The following is an 18708-nucleotide window of genomic DNA, read 5'->3' as shown; positions in this document are numbered from 1 at the left end:
TTAATGAACAATGGCCTATTTTTTATTGATTGGTTGGTTTTTGTTTGGGTTTTGGTCTTTTTTTTGCTTAATGGCTTAGATGTGAAATTAACTTAGAGCTGGAGCACATGAATAGCTAAAAGCTTGTTTCAAACTATCTACAATTATAGGGCTTGTCTAGATATTACAGTGCATTAGCCTGGTTGAACTAATACATAATCTGATGAAACAACAATTACTCTTCTTAACTCTTTATAGTACCCTTTATCCTGCTGACAGTGAATGCTCCAATGGGAAAAGCACTACTTAATGATGTTCTGAAAATAAAAATGAATTTTACCTGACAACCTCTCATCATGCGCTTTGGGAAAAAAGATATCACAGAACAACATGTATCAAAATAAAATCCACAAAGGAGTGTTTGTAATTATCCACAATGCAAGACTCAGCTCAGGAAAACACTTATGCAGGAGCAGGACGTCAATGGGGCTTAAGCGAGGATGTAGAACACGGTTTTATACCCTTGGCTTTATCTCTGGACAGAATCACATCTTCTAAAGAACTCCTACTGCTGGTGGTATTAACAGCTCTCCCTGAAGTCAAGGCTTCTGTCTCATCTCAGGTCATTTTCATTAAGGTAATTATCTTTACAATAAACTGGCCTGGGGACCAGAATTATCATATGGAGTCTCATCCCTGAGAACTCCCATCGGTGTGCTGATTTCTGATTTTATGCCTCAGTTTGCCACTTCCTCAGTTGTGGTAGCACAACTAGTTGAAAGGCAGCACTATCAAACTGTTTGCTAAGCTCATCGGGGTTAACAAATAGCTTTTACTTTAAGGATGGGAAGGATTTTAACCTGGCTCTTCTCACAGGCTCACAAGCACATGTAGAGGGAGCGGCAAGCTGCAGCCACAAGTGAAGAAACACGCTCACTTGGGACCAGTTTTTGACCCAATTTTGCCACCAAAGGTATTTCTCCATATTTGGAGACCTGGGGTTCAAGAGAGCCTTGGACAGAGTCCCTGTCATGTGAGCGATAATTTAATAAAACTATGCTGATCAAATACAAGCACACTGTTATGCTTTAATGGTTAATACAAATAGGTCCCAGACCCAGAGTCACTCCTATGCTGGCTCATTAGAGATAAGAGGTGGGCCAAGCGCTCACTCCTGCAAGTTCAATAAAACGGGTGCTGCTGTGTGATGGGCGGTCACACAGCAGCGACTGTGGCTCAAAGCAGTAGCCCACACCGCTTAGCTCTCAGCCCCAAGGATTGGGGACTTTCTGCAGTCACAAACAGAAATCATTGGACTGAATTTCAGGTTGAGTCACTTGAAGGCAGAAAGCCTAGAGAGGTAGGTAGCTGTGATGCTTATTCAGAAAAGAAGCGAATAGTTTCTGGACCACAGACCTTTCTGGAGCCGCAGACTCTGAACAAGGAGCCCACCTGCTGTTTCTCACCTCCTTCAGCGTTTAGGGAAACCAGCTTTCGTTCAGGCATTTTGCAAACACCTGACTTAACAATCTCAGGTACAACACTTGACCCATAACACTTCCTTCAAACAACAGCAGGAACACCCTGCAGAAGACCTCAAATATAGGCTAAACTGCACAGACCAGTAGGGCAACAATCATTAAACAGGCAAAAAGGCAATTTTCCTGATCCTTACAATCCTGTTAAGCTCTCAGGAGATGCATTTAAGATTTTTTTTGGCCATTACTTTCTTAAGATCCTTTCTTAAGGCTTTTTCCCCTTATTTATTCTATTGTATTTTTCTTCCTCTTTTTATCATGCAGCGAGTAATGCAAGTTCACAGTGTGCAAAATCACCTGAATCTTTCAGAATCCCAATGCTTTTTATGTCAAAACACCATCAAGCGCTGCAATATATTCAATCTTTTTTTTCCATGGAGGGGGATGCAGGGGGGGCGTTGGGAGAACCCAACCTTGGAGTACTCTCTCCCACAGTGTGGTCTGCAGCATGAAGTATTGCCAGCACCCTCAACCTCTTCTAGGTCCCTGAGAAATAAGACCCCCTACACAACATCTCACCTGGCCCACAGACCCTTTTGTCTTAACTTGTCTCAAAGTCCTGTCCCAGCATTTCGTAGTGCTGTTCAAGCAGCACCAGCAGGAGGGAAACCAAACACTCAGAAGAACCCACACAAAGAGAGTAGAGCAAGGCCAGGTAACTAATACCAGGAGTACTGATTAAGTATCAATGCCTATTACTTTAAAATCATTCAAAAAATTATCACAGTGCTACCATGGTATCACCTATGACCTTTATAAACCGCAATTTATTTCTTTCCTTTGTCAACATTCCCCCAGCCCTGAAAGCAGAATATTAAGGATGCATTAGGGATTGGCATTAACACCATCCAGATTTCCGCTGTTTGTACTGCCAAAACAAAATTGCCAAAGGGCAATTTTCAACTAGGTGTTTGTTTTGCTTGCTTTATTTATCAACATTCTTTCAAGCACCTTCCGATGCTGCTGCCTAATAAAACCATTAAACTGGAAAGAAAACCAGTAAATGCAGGAACAAAAAGGATAAGGGAGATAAAGAAAGAAACAGATGTGGCACACAGTCTACTGAGTGCAGCTATTTGGCCCCTGTTGCCTAAAGTAAAATGACAAAGACGTAGTCCCAGCTCTGCAAACTCTCCATGTTGCAGCAGTACAGTACATATAAGATATATGTGCCTAGGTCCCGGCCCAGGGCACTCCGGTAAGAAATAGCAAGAACCAGATCACGCTGCCTGTGATAGGCAAAAGGGAGTGGTGGGGAAGCCAACTGGATACTGTTGATTTGCAGGGCTTATATAGCAACACTACACCTACAAAGAGCCACTGTCTCGACCAGACATACTTTTTTGAATAGCCCCTCATCTGAAAAGTGCTTGCTGATTGCAACGCAACTTCTTCCAGAGCGAAGCTTTACCCAGCCCAAGTAAACAAGACATATTGTGACCTCCTGAAACTAAAATTCATCATTTGATCAAAACAGATCTTGTCAATTATCAGCTAGGTCAAATTAAAAGTGACGTGCTGGTCAGTGTCAATTTTAACCAAAGCTGTAGCAAGACATTCTGGTGCCCCTAGCCAAGATGTCAGTTTAATGCTTATGCTACCCAGCCTTTGCAATAGCCTTAAGTGGATTTGGAGCTGACAGCAGCCTCTGGCCAGAGCTGTTACTCTCATTACTACATTCCTACCTTTCTTACTCTAGAGAGCTCTCTCGGGTAGGTGCAGATGGCAAGTGCATATTTTGTCCTACTCTTTCCATCAAGTTTTGCCAATGCCTTCCCAAATGATCCTTGGCTGTGGTTATTTTCTCTGCACTGAAACTACTAGACCATAAGCAGTAGGTTGAGCAGCTGTAACAGGTGCAATCCATTTGACATACATAAACTTTTCTAAACACTGTGCTTGGCCAAGGGTTTCTATCACTTGAGTAAAAACAGAACTGGCAGCCTCAGTTGTAAAATAGCTTACGAGTTACCTAACTATAACAGCAAGTTTCAGCAGAGATCTTCAAAACATTAACATCCACTCAGTGAGACTGACTGTAATCTATTCTGATGAAATAAGTAACCTCCCTGACTTCTAGTCAAGGTGATTCATTCAAGATCACAAAGCAACTGCAATTATTATTTTTTATTACTTATGCTGAGTTTGTAAGCATATCTTAGGAAAGATCAGGGCCTTCTGATGCAATAACAGACATGGAAGCATAGGCAAAATTGATTAACTTGGTTTGCCCTTGCACTTGTGAACAGCAAAATGTGATTGCGGTAGCAGAGCAAATTTTGAGAAGGAGATAGGTTAGAAAGAGCATGAGGAATTACTATAAAGGGGAAGGATAACAAAAGGTAGCCAGGGGGAGTTGGAGAGAACAAGGCTGGGACTAGACAGAATGGTTTTGAGGAGGATTCCAGGGATGAGGATGTCATTTTCCTGCCATTCAGTCCTTATGGCTATGGCACCCTCATCATTGCTTTTGGGCCCTCCCCAGCACACACATCTCTATCCCAGGAAGCCATTCTTTCGGCTGGAGCAGCTACTTTTGCCCCACAACACCTTCTGCCTGGCCTCCTGAACCTGAGGCTCCTCCTATGTGACAGACAGAGGAGAAGAGGTTTGCACTGCCAAAGAGAAGCAGTGGTGGGGAACTAGGTTGAAGATACTAACTAGGCTGAAGAAAGTGGCTTGTTAATTCACCTTTGGAAGCTGAAACCCTCTCTTCTCTTAAACAAGTATTTTTTTGGCCTTATAGCCAATGAGCAAGCTACCACCTTTCTCCTATAACTCATTCAGCTCCATCGCTTTCCAGATGTCGAGCTGCAGGTGGCAGAGGATTGCCCCAATTTTCTTGCTGACCTGAGCAGTGATCTTAGCTGGCTGGAGGAGCTCATCCATTAGATATTGCAGCCCAGCAGCCTCATACAGCAGGGTTCAGGCTACTATATGTAGCACATAACTGCTCCTGTAGAGCAGCTACTACGAGCAGCCCACAGGGAACTGCAGCCTGATCCAGGAAAAGCCTTCACTACATGCGCCTGCTTTCTGTAGGCAGACATCATGAATCATGCTTAACAGCTACTACTGCACAGAAAAAAAAGGCTTGTGCCAAACTATTGCCAAACTCTGAGAGGAATCAGGGATGACACACCAACTCCTCCATCAGTGGCATCAGAGCAGACAGCAGCAGTGCTAGGCTATGCAGCTAGAAAGTAGGAAAAGGTTATGGAGGCTGTGTGTGGTGTTAGGGCAACTGGTACTTTTCTTCTCCATTGGGACAAAATAAGCAGTCACCTGTTCTGCCTGTTCCTGTGAATCCTGTCTTAGAAATAGAAGTGTTGAATACTGCTCCAGCAGATAAAACCAACTGCAACCTCTTCTAGCAGGTGTTATTTTTGTCTAGTTTGTCTGACTTATTACCTCTCAGCTCTATCCACACTAGCTGACACCACAGCAGCATCTACTTAAGTAAAAAAGAGGAGATTTATGTCCTACAGGCCTTGGGTAAACCAAGGTCTGTGTTTTTGTTTCTTTTCCCATCCCCACCTTCTTGGAAAAGACTGCTAGTTTTCTGGGGCAGAGACCATCGCTTTCTGTATAGGGCTAAGCCCAGTGTGGCTCTGATCACAATAATAAAGTCTATAGTAGAAACAATAAGAACAATAAGAGTTCTATCAACTCAAAACAGAGTAAGACAGAATTAAATAAATTCTTAGAAATCTATTACTAGCTTGTAAATATAAGAAGTAATGTTAATGTAAACTATCCTATAATCCCTTTACCATCATTACTATTTCAAATTTACAGCAGAGCCTGAGGTTTGAGAATGGAAAGTGTGCCAAGATATAATAAGATTTGAGCAGGAAGAAAGCCCTAATTTTCCTACTATGAAAAAATAAAGAGAAACAAAATATCACAAAATATCTTCTGCAGCCCCAGGAAGAATACCCAGAAATCTTTCAACATAAAGCTTCCCTGAGACTTCATCTGAGAATACGTTAGCACATGTAATTGGACTGGGGCCTGAAATCATTGCATCAGGTTGACTGTACACTGGGTTATAAACCACAGAACAAATGACAAAGCAAAAGGGAGTCAATGCTCTGAATCAGTTGTGGGTCAACCATGGTAACAACAGAAAATATGGCTGGAAGGACTTTGTCTACTCCATTCTCTGCAAGACATCTAACCTAAACTATTCATAACAGATATTTATCAAATATTTGTCAAACCAAAGAATGAGCTTCTGCTACACTCTGCAAGCAATGGGAAGAAAAGGAGAAGGGCACAACCTACTGTTGGCTTCTTTAACCTTTCCCCTGACCTGACGGATGCTCCAACTCTGATGCAGGAATGTTTGATTTGGAGCAGTAGGCAGGGAAGTAAACCTGCTCTGACAAGACAACAGAAAAGTGGTTGGAATTGACATCAACTTTTTGCCTTAGAGAATGAAAAGGGCACCTAGGGCAGCAGCACAGATGAAAATGCAGTCTGAAGCTCCCAAAACACACCAGGAGGGAAATAAAGAAGTTGGAAAGCTACAGTCCGGCTAGACTGTAGAGAAAACATTGAAGAAAACAATCTTGCCCAGCAAAACACTCAAGCACATGGATTAATGCATAATATTGTTGATTTCAATAGCACTAACTAAATTTTAAGAGTTTTTCCATATGTGCTAAAATGTTGCCCTGCACCAACTCCCATTGTTTTGATCCAAAGCCCATTTAAGTTAATCAAGACCCCTTCCTCCAGCTTTGTAGGAATTTGGATTGTAAGGGAGACAAAACTACCTGAATCTTTATAGCCTCACCCATTTCTACTGCTTCAGGAAAATTAAGTGGACTAGTAATGGTTTGGGTTTTTTTTTGTTGTCCGTTAGTCACTACTCTGTTCTCCACTGACACAAGTTTCAGAAGATATATATTTTTAAACTTAAGAAAGATGAGGGAATGGGGTTCCTACAGATCCTAAGGAAACCTTCTACCTGATATTAAGGAAATCTTAAGGAAAGCATCTATTTGATTTTATGGGGTCTATCTCCTCTACTCCAGCTAATGGTATTTTCAGATCTGCAAAAACCAGTCATCTAGTAATCTCGTCTATCAAAGAATTATAGAAAACATTTCAAATATGACTACCTCTTTAAAATATAAACTGCCAAGAAGCTGATAAGACTATTAAATACAGGAATAGAAACTGGACACATTAATACGTTTTGGTCATATAAACTATTTCTGTTTGCTAACAGCTGTTCCAGTTAACGAAGTGGGGTGATCAGGAAGTGTGAATAGGGAGGAAGTATGAGCAGACTTTAATATAGTCATTGCACTGGACTGAAAAACACATTGCTGTACCTCACTGGTACTGCAGCTCACTGTTACTGCTGGTCAGGTTAGCTATACAAAAATCCTCTTTGGCTGTGCAACTGCACTTCATGTCTGCAACGTAGATATACCTGAGCTTTTGATTAGAAAGAAGCAATTCCATACAGAACAATAAGGGAAATCACAGACTGCAATTCTGTAATAGCCCAATTCCTTGCACAGGAAGTCCTCTCATAGACTCATACTCAAACATTTCCATAATACAAAACTAGGACCATTCTTCACTAATGGAACACATTAACTAATTACACTATTCTTATTATTCACTATTAGTATATACTGCTTCTTCTCAAAAGATCTGACAGCTTGGTTAATGCAATTCCTGATGCTGTGCTTCTCCTTGCCTCACAACCACTGTATTTCTGCAATGTAGCATAAACACAATGTTCCATTTTTAGAAAGTTTGCCTGAGAGAAGATTTGAGCCTAACACAAGCTGAGGGCTCACACTGGCCTGTGACACAAAATTGGAATAGAGAGATCTGTGACATTTCACAGATACCACATTTTTGTACAGCGGCAGTGTTTTAGATGTTCAAATAATGCTGTATGAAAACAAAACTTACAAATTTGGTCCACAAAGACTTAAGACACTACTGTCTCCTGGTTCAGGAAACACTATCATTTCTATTTCACACAAAGAAAATGAAACAAAAAATGAGATATTGACATCTAAGCTTTTCTAAAAAAGTAGCCATATTGAAGGAAGAAATGAATTGCAAATCTAAATTTCAGGCAAACAAGTTGGAAATATTTAGCCTAAGTAGCCTGGCGAGTCACAAACATGTTATGTGGAATAGCCAAAAATAGAAACATAATCTTACATGTCCAAGTCCTGAGCAGTTACAATTAAATCTTCTTACCCTGCTTTTAATAAGCTTGCAGACATGCAGGGAAGAGGATTCATGGAATGAAGGCATTCAGAATTTATAATTTCATATGGAATTTCAAAAATTTTTGGGAATATAAAATGCTTTCATGGTACAGCCTCTTACGTAGAGGTTACGGGAATAATTTCAAATATTCAGTTAATCACACCTGCCTTTTTCTCTAAGCCCATCTCCCCCTCACACTGGTAGACAGAAAGTAAACTTACAATTTACCATGAATTTCAATGTTTGATCTGCCACTGAAACTGCCACATTCTGCCAATTCATTCCATTCAGTACTTTCCTAGAAGTGGGGACTAAGTACAGGATTAACATAAGAATCTTCCAGCTCTCTAGGCTGTTAGCTCATGGGAGTTACAATACAGAGATAATTTCAAAACCAAGCAGAAAGACCGATAGAATACTATGGAAAAAAAAGACTACATTTGCTTCCTAAATTGTAGTTCCTATTCATGTGTGTCCAGCAAAAAAAATATTTAATATCAAACCTAGGGACTTGATATCACAATGACATTAAAATTTAAAAATTCTTGGAAACAGATAGGGACACAATGGATTTTATACATTTTGAAGTCATATAGTTTCCTTTGGGAATCATTGGCTGGTGCTAAAGCCCTGCATTTTAAAAGCAATTCTTCACCTTGGTAAAAATAAATCCAGAAAATTATACAAGCCAAATGGAATTTCCAAAATTCTAGTACAATTTCTGTGTTTTTACAGACACCAACTATATCTTAAGCTCCTAGTTAAAAAGAAGATAAAGCATCACTTTCTTTGTGCTATAAATCAACTCAGCCAAATTGTCCCCTGGCTGTTTTTCTAGCATCTTCCTTTTATCTCGGCTAAAAGCTCCTGTTACTTGCTGAAGACAGTTAGCTTTATTTGCAAATTCTACAGCTTCAGATAGTGGGACAATCAGTTTCTTTACTACAGCTTAGAAAATCTATTTGCTAAAAGCCTACAACTATTTGAAGGACATTACCCACCTGAAGAGAAACACAGAACTACTTGCCACCAAGATAAAACTGAAGAAAGCTGCCACAGATCTCAAATGCCACCTTATGGATGGGTTCCCAATGGCATGAGAAATCTACTTGCAGACTGTTGGGAAATCATCCCTTAGCATATCATAAAAGAAAGCCACTTTCTCCCAGCAACAAGCAACCACTGAAACGTTCATTAACACATAATGGGCTTTGTTCTCTCTTTCGTCAAAACAGGACACTCAACTATAAGCGCACTGTGTGTTGGTCATTACTGTGACCTAGACCCATCCTTTCCTAATAACTGGAATGAAAGCAGCAGATATGTAAGTCAGTCTTGCCCAGCTATTATTAGTAATATCGAAAAGATTTTGTGCAATGCCTGTGTGGATGCAGAGTACCACAGAAACCACTCAGCACTCAATCTTCTCTGTGCTGTAGCTGGTTTCCCTCTAAGCCAGTGAAGATGAGGGAATGGATTTGATTGTAAATCACCTGAAGTAATTCTGCAGCATATACATACCCTGCTAGGAGGCATAATCAAGTGAAATAAAGGCACTGCGATCTAATAATATTATTACTCACCAATCTTTTCTGATTCAACACACGACAAAAAGCAAATCATTTTATTGCCATTGATGAAAAGCTAGAGTGAATAGATTCAGCTGAAATCTAGATAAATCAGAATGACCTTTTCTAAAGCAATGCCCAGTCCACAAATGCTAAACACTATTATGACAACAACAGAATTGGTCTTTAGCTTGGCATCATGATCTAACAGTGACTACAGCTATGTACTTCCATGGAAATGATATGGAGATGACCTACCAAATGGTAACTGACACAGTTTTAGCTTAGGTGATTCAGACTGGACATCAGAAAAAAACATTTTCTTAAAGAAAGTAGCACAGCACTGCATTCAACAGACAAAGCCACAGCTGACCTGGTCTGGTACTGAGGAGAATCCCACTTTCAGTGGGAAGATGGACTAGACGGCCTATGGTTCTAAGACACAAAATATTTGGAGATGCCTTATTGTGTAACAATATATACACACAGAGGTACATATAGATATCCAATTGGTCGTCTTTCTCTTACTGCTTCAAACCTGTTTATATAAAAGCAGCTTTCCTATATACACATTTTGGGGAGCTACTGCTCATCACAGCATCAAGATATTCGTAAATTTCTATAATAAAATTTTCTTCATACAACTTAATATAAACATGAAGGAAATGTTCTATCTGATCGATCAAAATTTAAAATGGGGTCTAATATAGACTTTAAAATGGAAATGCAGGGCATTCTCCTAACATCCCCCCAACCCCAAACCACAGAAGAATCAACAGCTGCAACATGACAAAAAGCCTCACTGAGTGCCCATATGCTTTGGCAGGTAAATAATTTATTGATGTCAGTAGAAAATGACAAATTGAGAACAAGCTGGAGAGGAAGAGATGTGAAAACATATAAACCATGTAAACTGCTTTATATTTGTTAGCCTTGTACATAATGTGGTAACTATAATGCATATATGTTCTCATTCCAAAAACATTTCAGCGTTCCCTTGATCCATATGCTCCGAGCATGTCAGAAACTTTACCTACTGCTCGTATAAAATGAAAACACAAGAGAAGTGCTATGTACTTCCTAAAGTCTTCAAGGAGTGGAACTTTCACCACGTAACTCTAATGTTGTGCCAATGTGATACAGTCAATTAGTTCAGATTTAAAAAGATGTTTCAAAAAACCAGACTATTCTGTATTTTTATACATTGTTAATCTTTGCATTGGCTGGGGAGGAAGAAAATATGGTGAAGAAACAATTTTCTTCTTTAAAAAAACGGGGTGGAAAATTGTTTATTCTTTATCTCTGTCAGCAACCTTTTCACATATAAAATAGTTTTCTAAAATAAAGCTTAAAACTGTCTAATATCTCAAAATGGATTAGTTCCTCTCCCAATTCCCACAGTAAGGAATCCTACATCCCGCTATATTTGGCACAAATTATAGACGCACTTGAGTTTCTTTAGTATAAACATGGTAATGAATTACGGTAATGTAGTTTCATTAATGTAAACATAGAAAACGCAATAATTAGTCAGATTTTCCTCTGAAAGACTGTTTTGAAATTAGGCATATTTTTCTCCACAGAAAAAAGGATTTTTTCCAACTCTTTCTAATGTACAGTATATAACAAGAAATGCTGCATACTGCAATAACATCTCATCTACCTCTTAACTGCATAGATTACTCCTGTAATACTACCTTATTTATAATGTTAATGTTTCCAGGGTAAGATATAGAACTGTTCTTTATCTTTAATGCTATTGCATTATTTGTCAAGAACGTGAAACAAGGCAGAGAATCGGAATCAACACAGTATGTTTTGCATAGAGCCAACCAAGTTCACAGTCATTTCATGCAAAGGCTACACATTTTAAAACATACAACTAAAGGTCCTATTACAAGGAACAACTACATTTGTGTGAAGAGACCTCCAAGAACAAGATCAATGTCTGTAAAACTTTCACTGGCAATCTCTCAATTTGAACCACAAATGCCTGCATTGGAAATAAATTTTCAGTTTCTTCATACTTCATCCAGAGGTAAAATATATTTTAGATTCTGTGGAAAAACTGTCAGAGATATTGGTTGTTTACTTGTAAGTTATACCTCTAGCATGGAAATAATCTTCATGTTCTAATTTGTACAATATCTACCTCAATGTCAGCTAGTTCACAGCCTAGGCTCTAAAACATTATAGCAATGCGAGAAACAAATACTAAACCATACATCATTACAGAAAATTCATTATATCCAGCACCTCACACAGCTAGATATCAGCTAGCTTCAAACTGGAAGCCATGCAAACATATTAGCATAACACTGTATATTCAGTCTAGCAAGTTCAAGATCTCAACAGGGATTATTAGTTTGGGCACAGCACTGCACTAACCTGCCTATATAGCTTCCAGTCTGCCATGAGCTCGCATCCCACTGGCTTCGAGCCTGGGAAGGTTGGGTCTGCTGCAGAAGACTCTGTGGGAATACTCAGAGTTATTTAGAGTAACATGAGGATCCAGGGAACTACAGGCCTGTCAGCCTGCCTCGGTACTGGGGAAGATTATGGAGCGGTTCATCTTGAGGGCGCTCACAAGGCACGTGCAGGACAATCAGGGGATCAGGCCCAGCCAGCACGGGTTCATGGAAGGCAGGTCCTGCTTGACCAACCTGATCTCCTTCTATGACCAGGTGACCTGCCTGGTGGATGAGGGAAAGGCTGTGGATGTGGTCTGCCTGGACTTCAGTAAAGCCTTTGACACTGTCTCCCACAGCATTCTCCTAGAGAAGCTGGCGGCTCATGGCCTAGACAGGTGCACTCTTCGCTGGGTAAAAAACTGGCTGGACGGCCGAGCCCAGAGAGTTGTGGTGAACGGAGTTAAATCCAGTTGGCGGCCGGTCACGAGCGGTGTTCCCCAGGGCTCAGTACTGGGGCTGGTCCTGTTCAATATCTTTATCAATGATCTGGACAAGGGGATCGAGTGCTCCCTCAGTAAGTTTGCAGATGACACCAAGCTGGGTGGGAGTGTTGATCTGCTGGAGGGTAGGAAGGCTCTGCAGAGGGACCTGGACAGGCTGGATCGATGGGCAGAGGCCAACTGTATGAGGTTCAACAAGGCCAAGTGCCGGGTCCTGCACTTCGGCCACAACAACCCCATGCAACGCTACAGGCCTGGGGAAGAGTGGCTGGAAAGGTGCCCGGAGGAAAAGGACCTGGGGGTGCTGACTGACAGCTGGCTGAACATGAGCCGGCGGCGTGCCCAGGTGGCCAAGAAGGCCAATGGCATCCTGGCCTGTATCAGAAATAGTGTGGCCAGCAGGAGCAGGGAGGTGATCGTGCCCCTGTACTTGGCACTGGTGAGGCCGCACCTCGAATACTGTGTTCAGTTTTGGGCCCCTCACTACAAGAAGGACATGGAGGTGCTGGAGCGTGTCCAGAGAAGGGCAACAAAGCTGGTGAAGGGCCTGGAGCACAAGTCTTAGGAGGAGCGGCTGAGGGAACTGGGACTGTTTAGCCTGGAGAAGAAGAGGCTGAGGGGAGACCTCATCATGCTCTACGACTACCTGAAAGGAGGTTGTAGCCAGGTGGGTGTTGGTCTCTTCTCCCAAGTAACAAGTGATAGGACGAGAAGAAATGGCCTCAAGTTGCGCCAAGGGAGGTTTAGACTGGACATTAGGAGAAATTTCTTTACTGAAAGAGTGGTCAGGCCTTGGAACAGGCTGCCCAGGGAAGTGGTGGAGTCACCATCCCTGGAAGTATTTAAAAGACGTGTAGATGAGGCACTTAGGGACATGGTTCAGGGGGCATGGTGGAGTTGGGTTGACAGTTGGACTGGATGATCTTAGAGGTCTTTTCCAACCTTAATGATTCTATGATTCTATGAGGAGCCATTCAGATACAGAAGCTCTACTTAAACATTTTTCATTCCACTACCGTAAGTCTTCATATTAGCCAGTCAATCCAGATCCACTTGTAAACCGCAGGTACTTTATTCTGCTTTGGCATAGCAGACTAGCCAGTATTCCCTAGAAGGTCTGCACCATTTTGGTACACTAAATAGGCTGTTAAAAATTAAAACAAAAGAACTGAACTTTGCTCCATTAAGATGCCCAACTAATTCTTCTTCTACATAGCTTCAGATCATTAAAACACAGAGAAACACAGTAGGAGTAGATAATACCTTCTTAAAGTGTTCCATGTATCAGTATCTCAAAGAGTATTCCATGACAAAAGGTTACATAAAAATTAAAATCATCTTTCTGGATATGGATTAATAACATGAGGGAAAGAAAAGGCAATCATAGATGCCTTTAGTTTCTTAAGACCAAGTATCATGAATTCAAAGTCAGAGCTAATATACACATTAAAAGAAACCAATTTAGAATTACATATGGAAATGGACCACTACATTATCCAAACAACATTCATTCTGCCTTGTGACAGTACAATAAGCAGAATGAATGCATTAAAGAAATTACCAGATTTTTAATCATAAACATTAAGTGCCTTAGACATAACTGTGTGCTATTTCACGGTATTACTGAATGCAAAAAAACATGTATAAGAGCAAAAACAGATATGTGCATTTCTTGATTCAACATTCAGAAATACATTTAGTGGTAAAGAGGATGACTGCACTTTCCGTTACTGGTTTTATACTCCCTTTCTAGAGATCCAATGCTAACAATAGGCAAAAACTACAAGTATAACTTCTTACGTTATTGTCACAAACCACAACCAGTTATTTAAATAAATAAATATATAAATATGTGCATACAACATTTGGGGGAGGGAGGAAGATTTCACTCTAGTGGAAAGAGCTGGGTAGGTAAATCCTGGAGACTTCACATTTTCAACAATACAGGAAACTCTAGCATAAAAACTATTTCCTTCGATGTTTCTTATATGTTCCAAGATCGCTGGTCATGTGTCAACTCTAAATGTGATACATCAAGTGTCTTGTAAATCACAGACCTGTCAGGATGAGATTTTTAACTGCAGAAGTGAGTCAAATTAAGGTAGTTCAGTAGCAGTTAAATTAACAAGGTGCCAATTCTGACCTATTGTCTTAAGAGAAGCCCATGAGAATCGAAAACAACGAGCAGCTAGCGGAGGGGCTCACTGCTTGCTGAAAGCTGTAGGTAGCATTTCATTCCTTCCCTCCCAGTGTATAGGGACTCTCCGAGTCCACCTTTCCAAGTCAGGCAGAAATTGCAGTAAAATTCAAAGAAGCACACCCCACCTAAAAAGCACAGTACTGCATTCTAAAAAGAAATGTCTTCAGAGGGCTAATCTGGCATTCAAACTTTGGCCATCATCCACTTTAAACAATATGTTTTATGTAAGCATAAAACAAAACCATACCCTGTTTCCTACATTCCCACAGTCTTGGACCACTTAGGTTACTGGCACAAAATTGCAGCTTTCTTCAGCACAGTCAGCTCCATGGGTCAACTTGATTCCTTTGAAATATTATTAGCTATAGTTTCTGAAATTGTAACCGTAACTGTCTTCCACAGAAATGTTTGTGAAGTTCCCTAGAGTGAGTCCAAGCTATTTTATTTGTCATTGTCTGGTGTTATTTCTTCCTTCATTTATAAAGTTTTTCTTTTTAATTTGACAATGAAGTTAAAGAGACTGCAAATAATTATTATAATGCATGACACTGCAATCAGTGCCTGTATTCCCATCATAACTTCCATACCCACCCCCTCACAGTACAATATTTTCTAAAAAACTATTTATTTATTTTTCTAAAGTCACCCCTTTCTGGTGACTGTAGCTAATCTTCAGAAACAGAGCCATAAGGCAGGAATGGACTTACAAATTAGACTTCAGCCTGAGCCAGCTGTTTTTTCCAGTATTATTCCCTTTATGACCATCTGTCCCACCTGCTAATATATTTTTCCCCCCATACAGACTCTCCACTACAACGATTTGCCATTCTGGCTGACATACAAGTATCAATGGAAAGGAAATTGGATTAAATCCAATTTTGTGCCATCCAATATTTGGAGCTTTGGTAAGGCTCCTGCTTGACTGCTGGTATGATTAAATCTGCCTTAAGTCTGCTTTAGTTTATGCCCAGTTCACCTATGACCCAAACACTATCAGAGTTTTTTGCCACTCTGTCTATCTTCCTTCCAGACTACATCAATGAGTGGAACGAAACAGTACAGTGTGGTTACACAAGAGTATCTTCTCTGTAAAGCAATTTTTGTTTTTAAATACACTAGCACACTCTACTGAATGAATCTACTGAGATCTATCTTGTTTATTTATTAAAGGTGAATTCACAAAAAAGCTCTGCACTCCATATTTCTGAATTCTTGGTGTTTCAAAACTGGTTGCATGTCTGTTTTTGTCAACATTTTCCAAATCAGACCTTCCGGTTGAAAAGTCATCTTCCTTCTTGGGCAGAATTGCCAGAGAGACACAACGCAAAGAAATGAGGAAGAAAAGAACTGGGAAGGGCTGAGAATGGGGAAAAAGAAATTAAATGGCATGTTGCTACATGGCAAAATTCTGTAGTCATGGACTCTCAAGAATTCTTTGCTGTTTTCAATGAGACCAGCATCAGAATAAATCTTATCAAGGACTCCAGCACATTTTCTGCAGCATTTATTTTCCATATCTGGTTAAAGCCTGGCAACTAAAAGGGAAATAACTACTTAAGCATAATTCAGATGACTGCACAGCAGTGACACTGCCCAAAAAATCAGGAAGAACATAACAGTTACAAAGTGTATCATTATAATTTCATCTCATGTACTGCTGAGAACAGTCAGCAATAACAGGAAGGGAACTGCTGAAAAAGCACAAGTGACGTTGCTTTTTTCTGGGTACTATTTTTAAACATCTGCAAAATTAGATGAGGTTTTTTAAAGATTGTAAAGCAGGGAAAGAGAGGAGGAGAAAGAATTACAGATGTGTGACATAAGGAATAAAGGCAAAAGAAGTATGAGAGGCAGAAAAAAAAGAGAATGAGGACAGAAGGTAGAATTCAAAGGAGCACATGCTGATGGGCTTTACATTTCCAACAGAAAATTAAAAGTTGACATCTGTGTCCATACAGTGTTCAAAATGAGCTCTTAGTTACTAGCACTGCATTCAGGAAGGAGGCAGAGGAAAAGAGTGACATCTTAACTGAGCTCAGTTCTAAGCATAAGATTAAAATAAAAAAAGAGGGATTCAATTTCATGTCAGTTCCTGGCAGCTGCTCAGCATTCCTTATTATCATAGCCCTGTTTGCTTGTTGAGTGCTGATAATGTGCCAGAGCTGTGGTGTACTTTGGAGTCCCTCTGAGATCTGCAACTTTGAGACCAGATGGAAAAACCTACTATGAATACCATTCATAATGCCAAAGTTTAACAAATAATAGAGTGTTACATAGACTTTGTTTGGGAAAAAACTTAATGGGGGGAATCAATCTTTATTTGTATTGCTTTTGAAGCAGATAAGAGTTAAAAATAAAATCCATTTTAATTTTTGCCTAATGACTACTAGCCTTTTAGCTGGTACCTGAAACTATAATAAATCAAAGTTCTTCTTGTAACATTCCTAATTTCTACATTGAAAACATTTTCAGCAAATGCAACTTACAGAATTATTTACAGAATTATGACGTTCAAGCGTGTCAGTAGCTATGAAGGCCTGCACAACAATCACTACAATGTTACAGATGCTGTCTGGCACCATCTACTGAAATGCTTCAGACACTTCTCTGTTAACAAACAACATACCTTGAAAGATTCAGTCATACGCTTTGTTGTTTCTCCCGAACATCCTCCAGCTGTGCACTCATTTTGACAGCCCTAGAAGAAATAAAAACAGAGGAAATCAAAATCAATGCTCTTTGCAGAAAAAATTATACACATTCAGTTAATTCTTTTTAGGGACAGATTGTATTGAATGATCACTCAGACTTCGTCATCAGGTCGTCTACCTGGACCTCTGTAAGGCCTTTGACACGGTCCCCCACAACATCCTTCCCTCTAAACTAGAGAGGTATGGATTTGATGGGTGGACTGGTCCTGCACCTGGGTCGGGGCAACCCCCGGTATCAATACAGGCTGGGGGATGAAGGCATTGAGAGCAGCCCTGCCGAGAAGGACTTGGGGGTACTGGTGGACGAAAAGCTGGACATGAGCCGACAATGTGTGCTCGCCCAGAAGACCAAACCGTATCCTGGGCTGCATCTCAAGAAGTGAGGCCAGCAGGTCGAGGGAGGTGATTCTGCCCTTCTGCTCTGCTCTGGTGAGACCCCACCCGGAGTACTGCGTCCAGCTCTGGGGCCCTCAGCACAAGACAGACATGGGCCTGTTGGAGCAGGTCCAGAGGAGGGCCACAAAAATGATCGGGGGATGGAATGCCTCTCCTATGAAGAAAAGCTGAGAGAGTTGGGGTTATTCAGCCTGGAGAAGAGAAGGCTCTGGGGAGATCTTACTGCAGCCTATCAGTACTTAAAGGGGGCTTATAAGAAAGATGGTTACAAACTTTTTAGCAGGGCCTGTTGCGACAGGACAAGGGGGAATGGTTTTAAACTAAAAGAGGGTAGATTTAGACTAGATATAAGGAAGACATTTTTTACAATGAGGGTGGTGAAACATTGGAACAGGTTGCCCAGAGAGGTGGTAGATGCCCCATCCCTGGAAACTTTCAAGGTCAGATTGGATGGGGCTCTGAGCAACCTGATCTAGTTGAAGATGTCCCTGCCCACAGCAGGGGGGTTGGACTAGATGACCTTTAAAGGTCCCTTCCAATCCAAAGTTTTCTATGATTCTATGAAATATATGAGCAAGAACGTTTTGGTAGTTTCTTAGCTCAACTTTCTACCTTCTAGGTTTTTAGTTTTACTTCAGTTGCATTATTTTGCACAACTGTATTTTAGGCTTTATAGGAGAGACAACGTCTTAGATTAGATTATCGCTCTGAAGTGTGGAAGGGTATGGACAACATCACAAGTCTTTCATTCAAAGCTGAATAAATAGTGTTTTTACACAATTCCATCAGATCCCAGTTTCTCTACTAAGGCATCCACCTAACAGATTTGCTTTTTCCTTTTCTCAGAGAAGCCTAACTAGGCAGAATGGCAGAAAAAGGGAAAGATGAAGACAGCGATAAGGAATGCCCACCTGTATAAATACATAACCAGAGTATTTTGAATTATCTACTATATTGAACTTAAAGGTTCTGCCACTCACCATGCTAGAAAGGAACTGAAAGGAAAGGAGTGATAGTTCTAGGCATCCTTCTCTTCAGCAACAGAAGAATAACACAGACAGGGGCAAGCCATCTACCTAAAAGCAAGATCCCCAGTTTCCACAGCATCAGGCTAGCATCTTTGTGGACCCTCGTGCACTAGCTAGACCTTCCTTGC

The 18708-nt window shown here is 40.6% G+C and overlaps 1 protein-coding gene across 3 annotated transcripts in view; it reads right to left on the bottom strand.

The window, feature by feature from the left end:
* The window catches only part of BCAT1 (branched chain amino acid transaminase 1), a 92144-nt gene that overhangs the window by 32284 nt on the left and 41152 nt on the right, over positions 1-18708 (bottom strand). For 2 of the 3 annotated variants that reach the window (XM_075160413.1, XM_075160395.1), the window contains exon 2: positions 17072-17143. In XM_075160413.1, coding sequence (XP_075016514.1) covers positions 17072-17089 — 18 coding nt within the window. In that variant the 5' untranslated portion in view covers positions 17090-17143. Of the gene's footprint in view, positions 1-11722; positions 11798-17071; positions 17144-18708 lie in introns of those variants that run through there. The other variant, XM_075160403.1, reaches the window with a different exon arrangement.

This window comes from Calonectris borealis, chromosome 1 (genome assembly GCF_964195595.1).
Source record: "Calonectris borealis chromosome 1, bCalBor7.hap1.2, whole genome shotgun sequence".
Taxonomy (NCBI): domain Eukaryota; kingdom Metazoa; phylum Chordata; class Aves; order Procellariiformes; family Procellariidae; genus Calonectris; species Calonectris borealis.
This window is presented reverse-complemented; position numbering and strand designations above follow the sequence as displayed.